This window comes from Myotis myotis, unplaced genomic scaffold, assembly GCF_014108235.1.
Source record: "Myotis myotis isolate mMyoMyo1 unplaced genomic scaffold, mMyoMyo1.p scaffold_m19_p_1, whole genome shotgun sequence".
Taxonomy (NCBI): domain Eukaryota; kingdom Metazoa; phylum Chordata; class Mammalia; order Chiroptera; family Vespertilionidae; genus Myotis; species Myotis myotis.
Window position 1 is genome coordinate 30870021 of NW_023416313.1, and position 24208 is coordinate 30894228.

General features: G+C 44.7%; 1 protein-coding gene across 5 annotated transcripts; it reads right to left on the bottom strand.

The window, feature by feature from the left end:
- Positions 1–5448: 5448 nt before the first annotated feature.
- Positions 5449–23316, bottom strand: OCIAD2 (OCIA domain containing 2). Of its 5 annotated transcripts, none has more exons than XM_036333547.1 (7): positions 23163–23316; positions 20371–20495; positions 15295–15391; positions 13436–13489; positions 8872–8919; positions 7780–7897; positions 5449–5800 (listed from the first exon to the last, which is right to left on the bottom strand). In XM_036333547.1, exons 2-7 carry the CDS (start codon positions 20431–20433, stop codon positions 5719–5721), a joined length of 462 nt encoding a protein of 153 aa, XP_036189440.1. In that variant the 5' UTR covers positions 20434–20495; positions 23163–23316; the 3' UTR covers positions 5449–5718. The 5 variants fall into 5 exon arrangements, with proteins under 5 accessions (XP_036189440.1, XP_036189431.1, XP_036189450.1 ...); XM_036333538.1 differs by having other exon boundaries at positions 23061–23285; XM_036333557.1 differs by lacking the exon at positions 23163–23316 and adding an exon at positions 22894–23022.
- Positions 23317–24208: the final 892 nt, after the last annotated feature.

The following is a 24208-nucleotide window of genomic DNA, read 5'->3' on the forward strand; positions in this document are numbered from 1 at the left end:
TCTTGAACAAAAAGCCATCACCCCACTCGGGATTTGATCTTTGCTGGAAGCCATTTCTGAATATGAGAACCTTTTGCAGGTTTAAAAGACTGTTTGGACCTTTATTTTTTCTCCAAATCACTTGGAATGATTTTTTTTTTGCCTCACTTCTTTCATTTTAGACAGCACCCTCAACCCTGCCCAGAAATCTTATCCAATCAAGTTTCTTAGGTACATTTCCTATTTCCTATGTTACCACAGGTGACAGTTTTGACTACATCTTCAGAGTCTCAGCTTCCAGTAATTCCTCTCCTGTAATCCCTTCTTGACAGCCTACTTGGAAGGTCTTTAGGCTTCTGTTAACACCCTCATCCAGGCCCTTTAAGTTTTCATAATCTCCTTAAGGTCCTGCCAGCATTTATATGCCACTTGTTCCCACAACCAATGCAACGTGTTTGAGATTTTTGTTATGCCTGCAGGCCACTTCCAGCTATCCAGTTCCTGTGTTAGAGTTTGATGGAAAAGCAGAATTGCTCTGAATGATGCAGAATAAGGGGTTTATTGTAGAGATTAGATCTTAGGCAATTGTGGAACTGATGGGTCAGTCTGCAAGCTATTGCCTCTGCATCTTGGTACCGGGCATGTTCTTATGTTCATAATAGAGACACAAATGAAACACAGAGGTCTCTTTAGGCCTAAGTTTGAAACAGGCACACCTTCATTTCTGCCTCACATTTTGCCTAAAGCAAGTCATAGGACAAGCCCAAGGTCAAAAGTGAAATGCAAAAGCCCACGTGGAAAGGAAAGCCAGAGCCCATGACAAAAGGCATGGATATGAGAGAGGTAGAGAATTGGACCGTTACACAATCTGCAAGGACAGCAAAAGGGGCCACAACTGCCCCTGAATTCTAATGGCAGTGGGTTTGCATCTACCCCACACAGGACTGCTACACTCCACTACAGCTACTTAGCTATATATCTCTACCTAACTCTGAGGGCAGAGACTATCTTGTGTATGAATATACTATTTCTTTTGGCACCTTGCCTTGCATATAAAATAGGTTCTGAAAAATAATGAATGAAGCCATAAGGCTTGTGATGACAGCCCTGATTTTCAAAACCTTATTCAGGGAGGTTCCTTTTTGCTATTTCTTTTCCCACCATTATTGACTTCTACCTCCCAGGTCCCTCCTCTTTTGTCACCTTCCCATTCCCATCCTCCTCCTTGACCTACGCACATTTAGAGATGAGATAATCTAATGAACCAAACTGCCGGGAGCCGGTCCATGCTTGCTGTTTCAAGGGACCTGGCATATATGGCATACTGTTCTTAATATGTTTGCTCACCTTCTTGGCACTATGTGTTTTAACCAAGGTGTCTGAGAAAGGTTGTTTCCCCAGGTAGGGATTTTTCCCTGAAGTTAGGGAGGTAATAAAACCTCTTAACTAAGTGCCAGGCGGGTAATTAATCACTTTAACTATGAACAATCATGCTTAAGCTACATAATCTTTACTCCCTGGAATGGAGATAAGAAACGCCCTAACCTTTGGAATAGAGATTGATAGGATTGGAATCAACTGGTATAAATACAGATGTAACAACACAGAACTTAGAAGAAGACAGAACCAGGAGGCACAGAACCTACACAGAATGTTCTCTAGAGACAGAAGAACTTCGCTGGAGAGAACATGGCAAAAGATCCTGGACTGAACCTGACTACAGAAATTGGCAAGAGAACCTGACTAGAACCTGGTGACTGAACCTGGCTGGAGAACCTGGAGAACCTAGCAAGAGAACATGGACACAGAACCTGGCTGGAGATCCTAACCAGAACTTCGCTGGAGATCCAGACCAGAACTTGGCTGGAGATCCTAGCTAGAGATCCTGGCTAGGCTGCTGATCAACTGAACGCTGTCTCCGTGTCATTCCTTCTTTGCCGACTCCATCCACACCTTTGGGGACCCCTGGACCTGCTGGGGTCAGACCCCAGCACCAAACTATGATTTGAGGTTTGTATTTTAAAGTAAACTCTGCTTCTGCAAGACAGTCATGAACACTATAAGAATCCAAAGGGGTAATCTGAATATTTTCCAATGCAGACGACACATAACTCACCTGTTAAATTACAGATTTTGGACTGAAAAGGACAGATAGTTGGGTCTGAAATCAGGATCATGAAATTGAAAAGAGATACATGTATATATAGTGAGTTACACTGAAATTCAAAATGACCTGCTGCATAAGCATAAATAGAGAGAATTGACTTAAAGGTAGGTCATGTGAAAAAGCCTAGCATGGGCCAAAAATGGAACATAATGAAACATTTTTTGGACTGCAGTAGTAGTAGTTGTTAACATCCATTGAGTGGCTGCTCTGAGCTATGCACAGTGCTAAGCATTTTGTAAGTATTAAACTCATTTTATTCTCATGAATAACCTACAGGTAAATCAAAAATCTTCCCATTTTACAGATGAGGAAACTGAGGCCCAGAGTAGGTAAATAACTGACTCAATGTTAGGTAGCCAGTAATGGTGGGGCTGAATTTGAGCCCAGGGCCTAATGTAGAGTGCCTCTTGCTATCCGTTCAGGTGCCTAAAAGAAAAATCTGGTAAACCCATTTCTGGAGTCTTGGTATGTGAGGACATCACAAATATTTAAAGGCTGTTATGCAAAAGAAGAAGAATTCTGTTGGGTAGCCACAGGGAAATTACAAGTTTAGGCTGAGAAATACTTATGAAGTGCCTATGTCTGGCCAAGAACTCTGCTTGAGGGTGGAAATTGAGAAATAAGTAAAAAAGGATACACTTCCTGTCTTGGAGGAGCTAGTCTAGAGGGTCAGGGAGGCAGGCCTGGGCTCCCACAGACCTTTCTGGGTAGTTTTGCACCTGGGCAGTGTACTGGGTTGCACATGGAGCAGCAGGTGTCCTTCCCCTGGAAGTACATACGTAGGTCCTGGAACTTCACCTGCCCAGACAGCAGAAGGGATTTTCAGTGGGTGGGGGGTTGAGTCAGGTCTCAAACCTCAGACTGGTGCTGAAATATAAGTTCCAGGAAGGTGTGGAATTTTGTTGGTTGTGCTCCCTGTCACATTCCCACTGACGTACCTAAGACAGTGCCTGGAACACAGTAGGCAACAATGGAATAGATGAAAGATTCAAGATTTAAAAACCAGGATATTTCACATAAAACCTGTACTTATTTGTTTTGCAAACTGGAAGATTTGACAACAGCGGGTGGCTTATTTGTGTGTGTGGAAGTGAAGGTTATGCCTGTTTTAACATGCACCTAGTCCAGCTTCACTCAATTACATTATTAATTTGGCCCTGGACTTTGCAGCCGGTGGGTTAGTCACCGACATCTCTGCCAACTCTGTCTATGGAATCAAACTCTACCGTTGAAATTTGGGTGTAGAGTTCCAAAGTGGAAACGTGTTCTGTCAATGAACAGATTTGCATTATTTGAATATCATGAAAATTACCTACAGCACATTTTCATGGCTTAATCACGCCATTCAAGATTAATTTTATTACTTGTGTAATGTTCACAGAAAACAGAGATAAACCATCCATTCTGACAGCAAGGAAAAAGAATATCTTTGCTTAAATGAGAATTTAAAAAATATATAAGCATTACTAGTATATACAGTACAACTTTTTTTTTTTTTCACCACGAAGGTACTACTTTCACAAGCTTATGACCAGCGTGGTGGTGAGTGTTGTTGGTAATTGCTACATGCTAAACGGCAAATGCTGCTCCATTAACACATCTTCCTTTAAGAAACAGACATTGTTTCCCAGATACTTGCTTCCTAATATATACAATAGATAATGGAGCAAAATATCTGAGAGTTTTTAGATGACCGTCTAGGTTTTCTTTTTCTTTATAGATCTCCTTTCACACTGAGATCACTGTGAAAAAAACTGCTTCCATGAATAACTTACTTATGTTGGAAAAGCAGAGAGCCCAAACAATAAACCCAATTTGATGCAGAACTGTGAAGCTATCAGCAGGAAAAACAGTGTGCCTTCTCAACAATAATAGATTGACCTTTCCCAATACCCTGAGACCGATTTCTGCACTGGCTTGCTGTCCTTAGCAATGTGGAAATGTTCTGATTCCTGGGAAATAATTTTCTGGAATGCAGGAAATAAATGTGCCCAAATCTGAACTTTTACCAATAGCAGAGATAACAAAGAGTCACCAATTGCTAAGTCAGAGCCAAGAATTAAACTGCATCCAAGAAGCTAGGATATTGGCTCTGTGATCGGGTTTACAGAAGGAGAACTTTATCGACTGAGACATGAGGAGATGTATACACAAAGAGATAGTCAAACATCACTCCATTTCATACACTTAGTGTTCATGTGAAAATAGAAACTTGCAAATATTTTTGATGTTTTAAATAAAATATTTCATATCAAGTATTAACTGCTGATGAGGTTCCTCTTTTTACCTCTATGGTGCAGGTTTTACACAAAACACAAATTATGTACACACACATGCCCAATGTATAAATGGTGACACACATAGAAAGCATTTTTCTGCCCTGACTGGTTTGGCACAGTGGATAGAGCGTCGGCCTGCGGACTGAAAGGTCCCAGGTTCGATTTGGTCAAGGGCATGTACCTTGGTTGCAGGCACATCCCCAGTGGGGAGTGTGCAGAAGGCAGCTGATCAATGTTTCTCTCTCATCGATGTTTCTAACTCTACCTCTCTTCCTTCCTCTCTGTAAAAAATGAATAAAATATATTTTTAAAAAAAGAAAGCATTTTTCTGAGAAAATGCAAAAAATGCAAGGGACATTTTTAAAGTAGGACTCAGACAACCCGCCATAAAACAAAAGGTCACCAATGGAAGAGGGTTTTTGTTGTTGTTGTTTTGCAAAAAAACAAAAAACAAAACACAGACACACACACACACACACACACACGCCACACAACAAAACAAAAAACACACACCTGGCAATAAATAGGAATCCAACTCATGGGGTTGAATTGGCTGCTTCTGATCTGCCTATAGCCTTAAAAGTTTATCATTCTATGCATTAATTCTTCCCATGATTCCTCCCATAATAAACTGTTGCCTGGGAGAAGAAGGGACCATTTGGGAAGTTGTGTTTATTTTTTGAGGCCACTAGCAGTATATAAACTAAACCCAGTACTTGAGTAATGACTATAAGCGTGTACCCAATGGCTAAGCAAAACTCCACCATAGTGATGAGGCATGAAGTCACTGAGGTCACCGAAAGGACAATTGGCCCATACTGTGACTCTCTGAAGTGACGCATTTCTCACTCAGTGCCCCGCATACCTATAAGAAGCAATCTTTCTTGCCCTGTGTTTCTACCTCCATACACAATGGTTTTTGGTGGGGTATGACTTCCCAAGCTCCTCAACCTTCACGCCTGCCCACTTTAAGAGATTTTAAAACCCAGAACTAAGGCAGAAAGAACGAATAGATGGGGAAAATTAGAGAGGACTTGACATTCTTTTACTTCACTGTATACAAGTTAGAATACAACACAATTTCTTTTCGGTGTGTGAATTCTCCCACCATGTTCGTACACAGTAGAAAAACATACACTCAATTCAATTGAGAACCTTCCGCAAAAAGCATTTTGATAAGAGAGAATCACAATGTTTCTGTTCCACTGTACGCTTTTTTCAAGTACACTTGAAACTGTAGTGTGTGTGCAAATTCAGAACTTTAAGAAACTTCAAAAGCCACAGGTGTAGAGTTTAGGAAGCTGATGGCTGTGAACTTCGCTCCTCACTTAATCCGTGCTTAATTTTGCACTCCTCACAGGTAAGCAGGCAGTGCCTAGGGCAGAAGCAAAAAGAGAGGTTTGTGATTTGACACCGGAAGCTCCAGTCTTAACACCTGACTGAGAGACATTGTCCTAGGCTGACGCTCACAGGCCCAATGTCTTAGGGCAGTGGTCGGCCAACCCCGGCTCGCGAGCCACATGAGGCTCTTTGGCCCCTTGAGTGTGGCTCTTCCACAAAATACCACGTGCGGGTGCTGCACATACAGTGCGATTGAAACTTCGTGGCCCATGCGCAGAAGTCGGTTTTCGGACTGGGTGAGTCTATTTTGAAGAAGTGGCGTTGGAAGAAGTGGGGGGTGTCGGTCGCTAGGTCGGTTGGGCGACCGGAGATGCGGGGCAGGTGGGCTGCAGGATACTCAGTGCGGGGGGAGGGGCGCATAATTCATGCACGAGTTGAGTGAGACTGGCTACAAGACGAGTGTGGATGGGAGAGTTGGAAGGGGTTGACCTCAGCGAACGGACCTCAATCAGATTGAGGACGTTTTTAGCAAAGGCCAGCTTAGGAGTACCCTAATTAAGTTAATAACAATGTACCTACCTATATAGTTTAAGTTTTAAAAATTGGCTCTCAAAAGAAATTTCAATCGTTGTGCTGTTGATATTTGGCTCTGTTGACAATGAGTTTGCCGACCACTGTCTTAGGGAGTAGTAGGAGCTGCTGCTTGGCTTGAGACTGCCAGAATTTCACCCAAGATAAAGGCCAATAATGACCATGCCCAGTGTTTTTGGTTTTCCCCCCCAGTACCGTGCCGCCTCTCACATAGAAGCCACTGTGACAGTGAGGGTCTTTAGTGAATGTGTCCCCAACACTAGTCCTGTGGTAGAAATCGCTATTACTTACGGAGTGTCACAGTCATTTCTCCTCCTTATAACAATTCCATGAAAACAATTCTGCTCACCATTTTATACAGTTGAGAAAACGGAAGATTAGAGAGTTTAAGAAACATTTCCAAGATTACATGGTTTATTTAATAAGTGGTACCACTGGTTTTCGACCCAGGTGTTCTAACAGTAGAGGCAATGCCTTTCATTCCAGAGTCCTACTGCTTATATCCCCTAATGGAATCACGCTATATACAGTATATTAACACAGTAAAGGCTCTGAAAAGTCCTGCAATAAAGAAACCTGTTTAAATTCGGTGTAACCCCGTGATAATAGAAGCCATGTCTGCTGACTAAGGTATTCTTTTCAGACTTGCACATGCCTTGGGCATAGTAGATACTCACTAAATGTTTGTTAAGCAAATGAAATAGGAAACCAAGTCAAATAATAAGTAATTATTATTGAAGTCGAATAGCAAGAACTCAAAATTTGAGGCTTAAGGAGGTTTTTTACCCCAGCATATAGATGTTAAGAAAAACTGTTTAGCCGAAACTGGTTTGGCTCAGTGGATAGAGCGTCGGCCTGCGGACTGAAGGGTCCCAGGTTCGATTCCGGTCAAGGGCATGTACCTGAGTTGCGGGCACATCCCCAGTGGGAGGTGTGCAGGAGGCAGCTGATCGATGTTTCTCTCTCATCGATGTTTCTGACTCTCTATCCCTCTCCCTTCCTCTCTGTAAAAAAATCAATAAAATATATAAAAAAAAAAAGAAAGAAAAACTGTTTAATATTATAAATGGTGAATCATCTTTTATTTACCTTTTTATAATTACAGTGGGGCTTTGACTTACGAGTTTAATTCGTTCCATGACGGAGCTCGTAACTCAAATTACTCGTATGTCAAATCAAAAAGTGAACGAGTGAGACACATGATGCTGGGCTGATGTTGTGGCGTTCACTGTGACGTTCGCTGCGCCAACTAGCGGTGGGGTATCTGAAGCTGGCTCATAACCCGAATTTTAGCTCGCAACTCAAAGCAAAAAATCGGCTGAGAGACTGCTTGTATCTCAAAAAACTTGTTAGTCGGGACACTCGTAAGTCAAGGCCCCACTGTATCTTCATTACAATTCCTCAGTCAAACAGATGACAAACCTGTTATGTCCTGGACCAAAGCCAGCCCCGCGTAGCTGATCGTCAAGGGAATGAAATTTACTTTGGCAGACTCCTATGTATGATGCCTTTCCAAGGCCATATCCCAGGATACCAGCCACTGTAAAAGCAGGTTAGGAAAGGTAGATTAAATAAAGCGTCAGAATCTCTTCCACTAGTTATCTTCTAGAACTTTCTTTATTAATAGTAGTAATTTTAATATTAAAAGTACCACGATACTTTCAACAATAAAGACAACACTTTTTTTTTTTTTAAAGCACCACAACAAATCAATGGACAAACACTCTGGGAATGAAGCTCCCTGTTAACGAGCAGGATTAGACTTTCTGGCTCCGTGTTGAATTGGTGGTAGAAGGGCCAGGACAGAGCAAGCAGAGGTGTGACCCCGGGCCAGGGCCAGGCAGCCTGAGCGAGGCCAGGCCAGCAAATAAATGTCTGAGGCCACCAGGGGAGGGAGGGAGGGGGTTATGGTTTCTCCAAATCACTGGGTAGGAAATTCTCTGTATGGTTTGGAGTGTGGGGAGCTGCGGTCCATCCTGCCTGTAGGGGAAAGAGGTCACGAGGCAGAGAAAGCCTCTCAGGGAAGAAATCTTCAACCTGCTCCTCTTGCTGGGAGTGAAGTGTCAGACTGTAAACGGGAAAGCATCCCTTTTGTACAAAGTAGATCGATGTATTATGAGTGGAAAAAGGGAAATCCTGGGTTTATCATTGGTGTATTAGAAAGTCCCTGATTTTAAAAAATTATTCACTTATTATGTTCACTACAGAAAATATCCGGAAAAGATTGGCCCAAAGAAGGAAACTTAAGCCCCGAATAGATCTCTCATTCTGAGGCTCTCGCGGACCCTGCCAGGAGGCCTCGTCCCTGCTTTAAAGAGGACTCTCCAAGGGAGGTTCCTATGGCGCAACTTGATTCCAGGAAGTGTTGAATGAACGAAGGACTGTGAAGTGGCAAAAAATAAAGACTGATTTTTCAGAAAGGCAATGCAGGCAATTTGGTTAACCTGGACATTCATAACTCCAGCTGCTATAAACATCTATTTAAAAATAATTTCTTTTACTTCTATGACTTACGTGCAACTTTAGGCAATGATCCAAATCGTGGGTTAGCTGCTAAATAACCTAAGGAGTAATATATACATTATTACTTCATTGTATTACTTATTTAAACTTATAAAGTATAAGGAAATCTTCAGAGTTTAATATATACGCAGTTTCTTTAACTCTCACCTGAGGATATGGTTTTTTTATTGATTTTAGAGAGAGGAAGGGAGAGAGAGAGAGAAAAACATGGATTGGTTGCCTCCCGTGTGCACCCCGACCAGGGATTAAATCCACAACCATTTGGGATGATGCTCCAACAGCTGAGCCACCTGACCAGGGCTAGATACTTTTTTTTTTTAATATTTTACTTTTTTAAAAAATATATTTTTATTGATTTCAGAGAGGAAGGGAGAGGGAGAGAGAGATGGAAACATTAATGATGAGAGAGAATCATTGATCAGCTGTCCCCTGCACTCCCCCCTACTGTGGGTCGAGCCCACAACCCTGGCATGTGCCCTTGACCAGAATCGAACCCAGGACCCTTCAGTCTGCAGGCTGACGCTCTAGCCACTGAGCCAAACCAGCCGGGGTGCTGATTCTTAATCACAAGAGATGACCCTAAAAGAGTTACAATTCAATTCCTGATTGAATTTAACTCTCAAATAGCCATTTTTGCCAAGTAGCAAGTGTTAGCTTTAACGTGTAAAAAAAGAACATGAAACAGACAATTCAAGACCTGTTTAAAGATATCAGTGCAAAGGTGGAGCCAACAATTAGTCACTGCTGCCTCCCCTTTTTATGTACCTCAACTTATGAAATTCAACTTAAGGATTCCCAGTACCAGCCATGCCTCACGTATCAACGGGGATACATGATAAGAAAGGCATCCTTAGGCGATTTCATCGTTGTACGAACATCATAGACTGCACTCACACAAACCTGGGTGTACAGCCTCCTGCACACCTAGCCCGCATGGGATAAACTATTGCTCCGAGGCTGCCAGCCTGTACAGCATGTTACTGTGCAAAACACCACGAGATTAAGTCAAGCTCAAGAGAAAGCGATGCAATCAAGAGCCACGGGAAACACAAGATGCACGAGGCTGCTGCTGGCATAACACAGCATGTTGTTTTACATCCAATGTTTTTTTTATAAGTGGAAGAGGACACTCTAAAATGATGACAAAAAGTATAGTCATTACATAAACCAGTTACATTCGTTTATTGTCGTTATCAAGTATTGCATACTGTCCAAGTTGCAGGTGCTATACTTTTATATGACAGACAGTGCAGCAGGGGTGTTTACACTGGGATCACCTCAGATAGCTGAGAGATAAATGCCTTGTGCTTCGACGTTACCATGGCTCTCACATCACTAGCCCACAGGGATTTTTCTGCTCCATTGTAATCTTATGGAAGCACCATTGTACATGTAGTCTGTCATTGTCCGAAATGTTGTTATTTGACACCTGATTGTATACCTACCACAGTTTTTTAAATAAAAACTTTACTACTGTGATAGGCAGAATAATGGCCCCCTAGAGGTGTCCATATATATCCCAATCCCTGGAAAATGTGAATATGTTACCATTGCATAACAAAGGCGAATTATGGTAGAAAATGGGATTAGGGTGAATCAGATGACTTTAAAATAGGAAGATTATCCTGGATCATTTGGGTGGGTGTGAAGAGCAGCTACAGCGTTTGGACAGGTTCAAGCCTGGGACTAATGAGAGGGCACGGTCCTCTCGTGGCCAAGCCACGTGCAAGTCCCAGAGCAATTACAGCCAAAGGCTATAGTTGTAAGCTTGACCTTATGGTCCGAACCTGTGGTCCCACGTGGCTGAGTGATACAGGCTGCGGGAGGTGAAGCAGGTAAACAAAGCTTGATCAGGTAGATGTAATTGAGTAGATTCGAAATCCCCAAGTATGTTCTTACCATACCCTTACTTTGCCTCGTGGAATCTGATTATAAAATAAAGACTCTGGCCCTAACTGGTTTGGCTCAGTAGATAGAGAGTCGGCCTGTGGACTGAAGGATTCCAGGTTCGATTCCGGTCAAGGGCATGTACCTTGGTTGTGGGCACATCCCCAGTAGGGGGTGTGCAGGAGGCAGCCGATGGATGTTTCTTTCTCATCGATGTTTCTAACTCTCTATCCCTCTCCCTTCCTCTCTGTAAAAAATCAATAAAATATATTTTTTAAAAGTAAATAAATAAAGACTCTGCTTGCAGGCCGTGGCACTGTCTCTCCATCAGAGAGCAGCATCCCACCTAGACCCAGCTTTATTCCCTTGTCTGTCTTTTCTAAATCCTTTACCACCCCCTCTCAGGTTCACCCATGGCCATGCGGGCTCGGCACAGGTGGGCCCAATGTAATTACAATGACCCTTGAATGTAGAAGAGGGATTCTGAGGCAGAACCAGACAGATGGCAGGAGGAGAAGACCTTGGCTTTGTAGGCAGAGGAAGGGGCCATGAGCCAAGAAGAACTGTGGGTGGTCATTAGAAGCTGGAAGGGCAAAGGAAGTCCCAGGGCCACCAGCAAGGGGAGCAGCCCTGGGGGCACTTTGATTTCAGACCAGGGAGACCCATTTTGGACATCTAACCTCCAAAACTGTGAGATAATACATTTGCACTGTTTTAAGTCACTATGTTTGTGTTAATTTGTTATAGTAGTCGTAGAAAACTACTGCACAACCCTGGAAAAGTATGTTTTCACACATGCCAGAGATGATAGATTTTGAGAAGTTTAATATTTATAAGATATAATGGCATGACTATTTCTTTGTTGTCAAAAATGGCCTGACAAAGACTCATTACTGATTGATAAATATATTTCCATAAAAAGGCTATCTTCAAGTTATAACAATGAAATCATATTTAATAAATCAACTTAAATCCTTAAGAGAAGAATAATATCAACTGAAATGGGATTCTCCTAGATAAATGACACATGTGGTCTCTGAGACCCAAAAAAGAACTTGAACGTCTTTGCTCATGTTTGCTGGGTACAAATACTCTTTTTAAAATCCTGGTCATCAGCAGTGTTCAAAGCAATGGGCTTCGACAGGGTCAGGTGCCTTCTTGCTATTTGGGAACTAGGCAATGACTATGGGCTCTCTGGTGAAATGGAGACAGGAAAAAAGAAGGGAGCAAGGAAGGACAAAGAAAGAGGTAAACTGGAACACCAAGAAGAGGGGAGAGGTTGTGTGGGGAGGTGCAGGGCGCCTGCTAGTCCTCATGCCTCTTATACAAATTAGACAGGGCGCCCTTCCTCAGGAAATGCAGCCTTTCGCCAGGACAAATGGCTTGAGGGACAGAGCTTGGTGGATTTCAGCCCCATTGACTTCCTCCCCGGAGCATCCTTGCGCAGGAACACTTTGTCTAACATATACTGAGCCCCTGGGAGACGCAGGGACTCTGGCACAGAGAAAGGCACTGTATTCGTTTCCTGTGGCTGCTGTAACAACTTTCCACAAACCTGGAGGCTTAAAACAACACACATCGGCAAGCTTACAGTTCTGGAGGTCAGAGCTCAGAATGGATCTCACTGGGTGTGTCAGTCTGTTGGAGCTGCAAAAACAAGATTGGGGCGTGGGGGGGTGGGGGGGGCTTATAAAGGACAGCAATTGATTTCTCACAGTTCTGGAGGCTGAAGTCCAAGATCAGGGGATCCTCAGGGCTGGTGAGGCCCCTCTCTGGGTTTGCAGACTTCTTGTGGTGGGAGGAGCTAGGGAGCTCGGTGAGGTCTCTTGCAAGAGCACTACCATTCTCGAGGGCTCCACTCTCATGGGTTAATCGCCTCCTAAAGGCCTCACCTCCTAATACCATCCCCTTTGCAGATTAGGATTTTAACATGTCAACTGGGGGTGGGGCACAAACATTCAGGCCTGGGTAGACGGCTACAATCAAGGTTCTGGCAGGGCTGCATTCCTTGCCAGCTCCTAGAGGCACCCCCTTTCCTGGACTCTGGGCTCCTGGCCCCTCGTCTATCAGCAAAGCCAGCAGTGTTGAGTGAGTCCTTTTCATGCTGCCCTCTCTCTGGTTCTGTCTTCTGACCCAATTTTTTTTAAAAATATATATTTTTATTGATTTCAGAGAGAGGAAGGGAGAGGGAGAGAGAGATAAAAACATCAATGATGAGAGAGAATCATTGATCGGCTGTCTCCTGCACACCCCACACTGAGGGCCGAGCCTGCAACCCAGGCATGTGTCCTGACCAGGAATTGAACCCTGATCTCCTGGTTCATAGGTCGGGCCATGCCAGTCAGGCCTGACCCAATTTTTAAGGATCCATCTGATTATGCTGGGCCCTTCTGGTTAATCCAGAATAATCTCCCTATTTTAAGGTCAGCTGATTAACAGCCTTCCCACCTGCAGGTTTGATGTCACTTTGCCAGGTAACCTAACATAGCCACTCATTCTGGGGATTAGGACATCTTCCGGAGGGGTGGGTGGAGGGGTTCATGCTGAAAATAGGCAAAAGCCTGCATAAATAAGTCCTTCACCACAAAATACATGCCCCGCACCAAAAAGCGGCCAGGAAGCTCACAGAAAACTGGAGTTAAATTATTAAACCAATGTTGATTCTTACCGTGGTGGACTAGTCCTTGGGTAACAAGCATGCTTCCAAGAGAAAAGGGCAGAGCTGCAAAACAAAAACGCCCTTCAGTGCTGGAATTTTAGAACTTGGCACGTCACCTAGAAGTCAGGGAGAATGACTCGGAGTGTTTTCTCTTACCTACCTTGGCAATGACTTTTTAGTCATTTACTTTACTTATTCGACAAATAAAGGATTTATTAAGTACTTCCTGAAGACTGTTCCCGGGATCTGTCCCCAGTCACTGAACCTGCTGTACAGCTTTAATCTAACAAAACCTAAACCCCATGGGACTCCGTCTCTGACATCCTCTTTTCCTGAACGCCCACCATGCACCAGATTCTGGCCACTACATACCACGCAGGCACGTTCGTGTCTGTGTGTGGACATGTAGCTGTTGCATTTGGGAGCTGCCTTGAATTACATATTTTGAAATTTCTAATCCTACATACTAGAAAATACCAGTACAATAAAACTCCTGCATAATATCCTATTCAGGATATTTCTCTGCTTTAGTCTTTCATGACATTTTGTTGCACCATTTGGGTATGTCTATTTTCTGAGGATTACAAGATTACTGCATTCATGTTAAACATGGGCGACGTTCTGCTGTCATTTTCAAAACAGGCAAGTTAGTCTGGCAAAGGCAGTTTCTCGTTTTGTCAAAATGTGTCAAGTGACTTCTTCCAAAAGCAGCGAGCTGTGATAAACATCTAGCTCTTCCTAGCAACCAAGACAAATTAAATTGCAACCAATTTTTCCACTCGTATCTATCTGATGGTAGGCGAATGGGTCATACTGAAATGTTAGTCTACTGGGCTTAATTAAATTACTTACTCATAGGTTGTCAGAAAAGACATGAATTGCTAGGAGCACAATCAATCATCATCGTAATGCATGATGAATAACAACTTCTAAAGAGTGTTTATTCCAAAACAATTGCTACTGAGTTGGAATGATTTGAGAAATCAAACTGTATTTCACAGTGAAATGATCCCTGTGTCGGCAATGTTGCAAATATTGGGACTAGATCTGCAGGTTCTATTATGACATTTTCAAATGACAAAGCATGATTTTTTTCTTTTTCTTTTTTAAATTTTAAATTCTTTACTGGTTAAAGTATTACATATGTCTCCTTTTCCCCCCATTGGGCTCTCCCCGGCGGCTCCCCCCACCCACCCCCCCGGCACATGCCCTCATCCCTCTACTGTCTGTGTCCATTGGTTATGCTTACATGCATGCATACAAGTCCTTTGGTTTATCTCTTACCCTCCCCCCACACCCATGATTTTACTTTTTTAATTGGAAGAGACCTTAAAGCATAGCTGAATTCACACCCTTGTCTTATTTATATCAGGCAGGCAGAGAAAGAAGATGACTCAGCAGAAAAGGTTATTTCAGAGACACTGTGAGAGAAGTATTAATGGACCCTGCGACTTTCCATTCATCCCACAAATATTGATTAGGTACTTTCTATATATGAAGCACTGTGCTTGGCTCTGGGATGAAGCAATAAATTTGACATTATTCCCTGACTCAATGAGGTTAGAGTCTAGTGGAATTTAGGAAGGTTTACTCTTTCAAGAAATTCTAAATAACACACTAGGTCCATGTTCTGGGTCACATGAAAGCGTTATGTGTGCTCCTACTAGTAAATCAAATATTACCTCTGCCCTCAAAAAGGAGTCTCAACATGGGTTTAAACTCTAAACAGCCCAGATATCAAAGTTCTTCAAGGAATTATGCAAAGCCCCTGCTCAGGAGTAAATCATTGCCATAATTCTAATATGATACTTAGGCAGTTCATTGCAGCACATACAGTGCTAACAAAGGTTAAAAGGGATGCAATTTACCTCTCTTCCAGAAACTTTCTTCTTGACATTCTCTGATAATCTTTGAAATTTCCGCTCTGTGGATGTGCAGTTTGGATTTTGGACAAAACAACAGGCTCTGTAAGGAAAGTTCTACGGTGAGTCGACTGAAATCATCAGAAAAGCATCTGCTGTTTTCTTGGGGAAGGGCAGGGCTCTCCCTTCACTGTGGTCATGCAGCGTGTCGTCCGGGCTGGCCTCCGCACAGAGCAGTGACCTGCTTCAGCGAGTGCCTTCCAGCTGGGAACGTTGGACAGACCGGGCAAGGAAACAATCCCAGCTGGAGAAGCCAAGAGTGACTCATCGACTAGCGAACATGGAGCAGTTATCTGGTCAGAAAGAATTCCTGCTGCAGCCACATTTGCCGCATTTTCTTCCTTACCTCCAGCCCCTGTCTACGTTTCCTGCGATGCTACCCGCTCCCTCTGCCTCCCTGGTTTCCTGCAGACCCAGTTCAGTGTGGCCTCCTGGGTGAAGAGATTCCCTACAGCACACTATTTACATTCCTGGGATCACGCTCCTGGGATCACACTCCTGGGATCACACTCCTGGGATCACACTCCAGGGATCACACTCCAGGGGTCACACTCCTGGGGTCACACTCCTGGGATCATGCTCCTGGGATCACACTCCTGGGGTCACACTCCTGGGATCACACTCGTGGGGTCACACTCCTGGGATCACGCTCCAGAGACCACACTCCTGGGTTCACACTCCTGGGGTCACACTCCTGGGGTCACACTCGTGGGGTCACACTCCTGGGATCACACTCGTGGGGTCACACTCCTGGGATCACGCTCCAGAGACCACACTCCTGGGATCACACTCCTGGGGTCACACTCCTGGGGTCGCACTCCTGGGATCACGCTCCAGAGACCACACTCCTGGGGTCACACTCCTGGGTTCACACTCCTGGGGTCACACTCCTGGGATCACACTCGTGGGATCACACTCCAGAGACCACACTCCAGGGATCACACTCCTGGGGTCACACTCCTGGGGTCAAACTCTGAGCACTGGATGGCAAGTTTTGTATTTATAGACCTGTATTTTTTTTTAAATATATTATTTTATTGATTTTTCACAGAGAGGAAGAGAGAGAGATAGAGAGTTAGAAACATCGATGAGAGAGAAACATCGACCAGCTGCCTCCTGCACACTCCACACTGGAGATGTGCCCGCAACCACGGTATATGCCCTTGACTGGAATCGAACCTGGGACCCTTCAGTCCGCAAGCCGATGCTCTATCCACTGAGCCAAACCGGTTACGGCTGTATTCTAATTTACCTTTACCGTACACTTCTGTATGCATTTTAGACTATGAACTCATCAGCAGACTGCTTTGTATTTTTCTATATAGTTTCCTTTCTATCTTGACAGTGTTGCTTTTTTTTTTTTTTTTTTAAAATATTTTATGTTATAAAATTTCTGGTGGAACTATTGCTATGTTTGACTTTTATTATTTTACAGTATTTATCCTGTTGACATGCTATAACCTGGACTAACTCCCATCCTTCACAATCTTCCTCCTTTGTAGATATGTAGGAATTATTCACTCTTATCCATAGTCTCTACTCTTATTCCCCTCTGCCCATCACCACCATTCTATGTGTGTGTTTGTGTGTGTGTTTTAATTGATTTCAGAGAGGAAGGGAGAGGGAGAGAGAGATAGAAACATCAATGATGGGAGAGAATCATTGATTGGCTGCCTCCTGCACACCCCACACTGGGGATCGAAGCCACAATTCTGGTTCACAGGTAGATGACCAACCACCGAGCCATACTGGCTGGGCCATTCTGTGTGTTTAATGTGGATCTTTTGTATGTGTTCATTGTTTGTATGTGTTCATTGTTTGTATGTGTTCATTGTTTTGGATGCATGCATCTTTTTAATGTAAATGGTATTGTTTTATGTATTTGATTTAATTTTAAAAATATTTTCAACTCAACTCTATGCTTTTAAGATCCACCCCTATTGCTATATCCATCTAGTCCACAGCTTCTAACTGTTGTGTAATTCCCCAGGATGCATCCATGTTGCCACCACCACACGTCTCTTACAGAGCCAAGTGATAACATTTTTCAGATCCCCCCCCACACACACACATATATGTGTAAAATACAGGGCATGCATATTTCCAATTTCACTAAGTCTTGCCACATTGCTCTCTGCAGTGGCTGCGCCACTCACTCCCGCTAGCAGTGCCTGACTGCCCCTCTTGGCCCACAGAGCCTGCTCAAGGGCACGTCAGCTGGATTCCAAACAGGTTAGGTAAAGAGGGAATTTTCTAATCTTGACATTATCCAGTTTCCTAAATGTTGACAGTCTAATAGGTATAAAGTAAGAATTAATTGTCTTATTTGCATTTCCCTGAGAACTAATGTGTTTGAACATCTCTACATATTGTTTAGCCAGACTGCCCCCTTCATCTCTAGCGTTGAGATAATGAATCTCCACAACTGACCCTAGGTTGTAATCTTTTGTCATATATTGGCTCATTAATTTTTTGTTGTGGTAAAATTCACATAACATAATATTTACCATTTCAGTCATTTTAAAGTACACAATTCAGCATCATTAAGTACATCTGCAATGATGTGTGGCTGTTATCACTGGTTCTAGAATTTTCTCACCACCCCAAAAAGAAACCTCAGACCCTTTAGGCAGTCTCTCTTCATTCCCACTTCCCTTTAGCACCCTGGCAAGCACTAACCTGTTTTCTGTCTCCATGGATTTTTTTTATTCTTTATATTTTATGTAAATGATATTGCACAATAAATGACCTTTTGTGACTGGCTTCTATTCCTTTGCATAATGTTTTCAAGGTTCATCCATGTTGTAGCATGGATTAGGACTTTATTCCTTCTTATGACTAAATATTCCATTGCAAGGATATTCCGCATTTTGTTTACCAGTTCATCTATTGATGAATATTTGGGTTGTTTCCACCTTTTGGCTATTGTGAATAGAGCTGCTACGCAGATTCCTGTACAAGTTTTTGTTTAAACATGTCTTTAATTCCATTGGGTCATATGTAAAATTCTATGTTTAACTAATTAAGGAACTGCCAAACTGTTTTCTACAGGAGCTGCACCATTTTACAATCCCACCAACAAACTATGAAGGTTCCAATTTCTTATTCTTGTCCACACTTGTTATTTTCTGTTTTGTTTTTCTTTTTAATTATAGCGATGCCAGTGGGTGTAAAATGTTATCTCATTGTGGTTTTGGGTTGCACTTCTTTAATGACTAACGACATGAAACATCTTTTCATTTGCTTGTTGTACATTTATATATTCTCTTTGGAGAAATACCTGTTCAAGTCCTTTGCCCACTTTTTTAATTGGGTCATTTGTCTTTTCGTTATTGAGTTGTAAAAGCTCTTTAAATATTCTGGGTACTAGACTCTTATTAGATATGTGACTTGCAAATATTTTTCCCATTCTGTGGGTGGTTCATTCATTTTTTTAAAGCTAATTTTATTTAATTTGTTCCTTACTAAAAAGTCAAGCTAATATTTCCTTGTCTCTGAATGATTTATGTAGGTCCTCTGCCATTTACGTCTGGGAGTTTTCTTGTTTTTCTTGTTGAGGTGCAGCTCCTTGGCATTTGAAGTTGACCTTGCTGATTTTGCTTATGTTCTTTTCAGAACTCTTGTTTGTAGTAGATATCAATGTGGATAATGATCACATTTCTTTTTTTAGAAATATATATTTTTATTGATTTTAGAAAGAGAAGAAGGGAGAGGGAGAGAGGTAGAAACATCGATGAGAGAGAAACATCAACATCGATCAGCTGCCTCATGCATGCCCCCTACTGGGGATCGGGCCCACAACCCGGGCATATGCCCTGACTGGGAATCCAACAGGTGACCCCTGGATGCATGGGTCGATGCTTAGCCACTGAACCACACCAGCCGGGCAGTGGTCCCCATTTCTTGAGCTCTCTCCCAGGGGCTAAGCACTTTACATACTTGATAACGAGGTTGAAGGACCCTGTGGCACCTATGCCCTCAGAGCTTTACAAGCAACCGAAGCAGGACACCTCTCTTTCTCTGCAACTCCGCACAGCACAGTACACGGAGGTGGTGGTCAGGGCAAGTCACAGTGACAGGAAGGAACTGTTCTCACTCTCTACTCACTCTAGTTCCTCAGCAAGCACTCCTCCTTATCCCAGTGTAAGTATCTCTTCTTGGTTCTGCCTGGGCTGAGGCGGCAATAGGAACACCTCCCTTTCTCCTTTCCTCCAAACACACACACACACGCACACACACACACACACATCCAGGGTCAGGAACCCGACTTCACAATAATTGTGAGTCCTGCCGTCAAGATTGAACTCCTGCACAGCCTCCCAGAGGAGCCCTGGCGAGCCTTTTCTTTATACCCATAAATGTTTTATGGCTCTCCATTTCACAAAGGCAACTCAGGTGTCTACATACTTCTCCTTGTGACTTGATATCATTTGTCTGCTTGCCTCTCCTAAACTTTGCTCCTTAACATCATTTCCTCCAGGAAATATTTTTAGCTTGAAAAGTTGACCCCAGAGAACATGAACTTCATTGACCCATCACAATACTTTCTCTCTTCTTCCTTTATGTATCCCCGAAACACCTCATATTCATTCTTAACAAATTGAAAAGTTGGGTTCTCAACCTGATGGCTAATTTAGTGGTTCAGGACTCTGCTCTCCTGAACGGCAACTCCGGTGTGCGGCATAGATTTGGTCAGGTTGGCCTTGGTAAGAAAAATGTGAAAACAAGCATCACCACACATCACTCTGTTAGAGTCAATGCAGAGTTTTGCTCCGCGCAGGGAAACCTCTTCAATCACTGACAGCCTAGGTAAGGTTTGGTTAGGCTCGATGCTAAACAGGGAAGAATAAAGAAAGGATTTGGGAAATAAAAGTTTAAAACATGCTTTTCAGGGCAGTCAACAACACACTTTCCTTCCCCATTCCATTTTCCCTGAATTCATCCAACAAAGTGCCGGGCTGGATGCGGTTTAAGGAAAGTCTGGTATGATGCTCCTCTTCAGATGGCACACTAAAAACATACCTGCTTGCTTAGTGGTGGCAAATGCGGTTTATCTTGGTTTCCATGGGTAGACACTGACGCCATGATGATGCTGTCTTTGCTTCTCTTCTAGTGGAGTGTACTCAGCTTACACGTTGACCTGATGTCTAGGGAAAATAGAAGACAGTCACTGTGCTGTGTCCGAATGTTCCATCAACCTTAAAAACACCTCTAATATCAACTCACATATTTGGAAAACATGCTTTCATTTTGTCATTAGTCAATATCCAACCACCTGCTGACTTACTTTATTTTAAAAAAATATATTTTGAAAATTGATTTCAGAGAGGAAGGGAAAGGGAAAGAGAGATAGAAACATCAATGATGAGACAGAATCATTGATCAGCTGCCTCCAGCATGCCCCATGTTGGGGATCGAGGCCACAACCCGAGAATGTGCCCCTGACTGGGAATCGAACCCTGACCTCCTAGTTTATAGGTCGATGCTCAACCACTGAGGCACTCTGGCTGGGCTGCCAACTTACTTTCTAATGCTTCTCCCCAACCAACACACACATATATGAAATGTCACACTCTAAACACTGAAATTTTTTACTACCTATAAATTGTGTCCTAAAGGAGCTTCAATTCATTACAAGGCTATTAACTACAGAAATATTTACTGAGTGTCTGTTATGTGCCAGGCCAGGGGATAGGATTAAGGATAAGGCAAACACAGTGCTAAAGGAACTCACAGTGTAAAGGGGAAGCCAAACAAGTCAGCAGTTACACAACATGCCGTGGGCTCCCCAGACCTAGCTAATCCAGGCTGCTAAGGAAGGAGAGGTAGAAGGTCTGGCCTCTGGTCTCTCTGGTCAGGTCTGAAGCACCAAAGACTAGGACTCTTGAGCTTGTAGAGGGTGGATGGACTCCCCGGCATAAAAACCAGTTTCAAAGGCACCGTAATAGTCCAGGCAAGGCAGCGTGGAGACCTGAACTAACACGCTGGTGGGAAGCATAGACATAACACACTTGAGTTTGAAACGTTAAATTTGGGTGCCTGAGGGTACATACACTGGAATTAGCCAATAGAGATTCGAACATTTGAAGATTTGGGTCTGGAGTTAGAGATTAAGGGGAGACTGGAAAGATGAATTTGGGAGCTGCCATCATAGAGATGACAGATAAAGCAAGAAACAAACAAAATTGTCTAAAAAGAGTATTGGAGGGTGTGAACATTGAGGCCAAGGAATACCAACAGGAGGAGACAAGAAAAAGGCCAAGGAAAGGACTGGAAAGGAGTAGCCGGTACGGAGGAGAAGGAAGGAAAGAGGGAATGAATCACTGGTGTCACACGGCTCAGAAGAGTGACTTGGCAAGGACGCACATAGTCCAGGTGGACTCTGAGTCCATGCCTGGCCAAAGGCCACTGCACTCCTGGCCCTGGACGCCATGACGACCACTGATTTCCCTGCAAAACGAACATCTTCTCATACAATTCTGCTTCCTACTAACCTGCCCGGCGTATGAGCCAAGGGGGCCCTCACTGGTACCACGTTTCACGTAGGTACCTGATGTCCTTGTAAAGATAGCAGGATGCCCTACAGTGGACATTCCTGGAATCAGAAATACCTGGATTCAGGTCCTGCCTCTATACTTTGCTAACCCTGTGCTTTGGGGTAAATGACTTGAGGAGCCTGTGCCTCAGCTTTGTCGCCTGTTACCGTAGGGATCATGGACAAGCAACCTTGAGGGGCTGTTGCAAGGAGGAGGGATAAGGAGGAGGGATGAGGTCCATAAGCCCCAGCCCAGCACCTAGCACCCAGCACCCAGCACGCAGTGAGTGAGTGAGCAGTAAAGGGCAACGGTGAGAGGGGACCTGGGCACCTTGTTTCCTGAAGATTTCCAGGGAGTCTTTGCACCAAAGGTCAAATGGGAATATCTATCTCAGTCAGGATTTGGCCATTGCCTTAAATCAAGAAGCAAAGATACACAGCTGTAGTGGACAGGTCCCCTGCACCCAGTTAATCATCAGCGCACAGCTAAGCAAACCTTCCAGGGTCCTGCCTTCCGGGTCAGCTCCCACCACCAGGCCCTGGTCTGGTTTGGGGTCTTTCTGCTTCTTCAATGTGTGTGTGTGTGTGGGGGCGGGGGGGGGGGGAGAGACAAAGGGGGAGGATGCTGACAGGTGGGCAGTGGGGGGAGGTTGGCAGCAGGAGGGGGGCGGTGCGAGTGGTCGGAGGGACGGTCCTTAGAGGGGTCACCGCACTCTCAGGTGGTGGTGGGGGTGGGGGGAGAGGGGGGGTTAATCCCAGAATCGATCTACCCCAATCCGCTGCCACCCCCAGCCAGAGGCTGCCTGCAGAACCCAAGCCCCCGCAACCTTGCCTAGGTCGCAGCCGAGCAAAGAGGAGGAGTTGGCAGGGGAGTTTCTAGGCGGCCTCTGCCGACCCGCGCGGCCAGAGCGGCCTGCGGAGTCCCCGGGTTCCTCGGGACCCCCGGAATGAAGCGCCCGAGAAGGCCGCCTCCGCCCGGCCCTCTCCCCGGCTCCCCGCGGCGGGCTCACCTGCAAGGTGAAGATCACCTCCCAGGCCGCGCGGCTCCCGCGCCCGCAGCGCGCAGCTCGCCGCTCCCCGCCGCTGCGGCTGCAGCCGGGACCGCTGCCCGCCTCCCGGGCGCCCCCCTCCCCCCCCGCCCCTCGCCTCTCTCCCCGGCGGCCCCAGGGCCCCTCACCTCTCTTCCCCTGCGGGCCCTCACTTCTCTCCTCGGATCTCCCCTCCAGCCTTCTCCTTCCTCCTCTTGCTCCGCCCCCTCCGCTCGCCGCTTCTCACTTACTCCCCCAAGTCACTCATCGCCGGCACCCCGGTTCCCACTTTGCTGCCCCTTCCTCTGGCGGTGGCATCGGTGCCCACACTCAGCGGTCAGGCCCGGACGGCTCTTGCCCGAAACTCCCACCACACTCCCCAGAACTGTCCTGACACTGCCTCCTGGTGCCTTTCAGATAACTCCCTCCTCCCGTCAGGAACGCAACAGCCATTCACTGACTCCCCTTGAGCGTGGCATTGACTTCAGTTACCTGCAATCCCTCTTTTAAAAACTTGAGATTTAATTGACATGTAATAGTGTATTAGCTTTAGGTGTACAACATCATGGTTCCATATTTGTATACATTGCAAAATGATCACCACAAGAAAGCTAGCTAACATCCATCATATACATAGGCACTTATTTACCACCACCCTCCCCCCTCAATTTTTCCCCCTTGGGATGAGGACTTTTAATATCTACTCATTGGCAACTTTCAAATAATGAATACAGTATTATTAAGTATTGTCACTATGCTGTACATGACATCCCAGGACATTTATTTTGTAATTGGAACTTTGTACCTTTTGACCCCCTCCACCCATTTCGCCCGCCCCCATACACTCCTTTTTACAACCCTTTAGGGTGCGTATTCTCATCTTCAATCGATGGAGTAGAAGTTGAGTTGCGCAAGGCCACACTGGGAGGTGGCAGTCCACGCCAAGTCAGCTTGGCCCGGGCTTTCTCGTTCCACTTTTCTCTGTCCTTCCTCTCCAGCCTCCTGCCAATCCCAGCCTCCGACATGTGGCGGAGGCTGCTGGTGCCTTTGCCTGTGCTGAGTTGGAAGAGAGGCTGTGGACCACGTGGAAGGCCCTCATCCTTTCTCACCTTTTCCTGCTGTTGACATTGGCCTCTAGGCCTCTCGCCTCAGCCCCTCCACAGTGTGCACCCCTTCACGGGCACTTCCACCCTTTCTCTTCCTCATGCTCACCCGGCTTTTTCCACCTGAGCCCGGGCATGGAGCTCCCCTCTCCCCCAGGACCCCTCCCCATCAGTCTAGTCCTGGCGTTTTCCTA

Excerpts from the sequence above, each read along its gene's own strand:
- OCIAD2 (XM_036333547.1), bottom strand. The coding sequence starts at position 20,433 with ATGGCGTCAGTGTCTACCCATGGAAACCAAGATAAACCGCATTTGCCA. Across the intron at positions 7,898-8,871 it reads ATCATTGCCTAAAGTTGCAC|TGGCTGGTATCCTGGGATAT; the intron begins GTAAGTCATAGA and ends CTGCTTTTACAG. Across the intron at positions 5,801-7,779 it reads TTTGGTCCAGGACATAACAG|GCACTGCCTGCTTACCTGTG; the intron begins GTTTGTCATCTG and ends CTTCTGCCCTAG.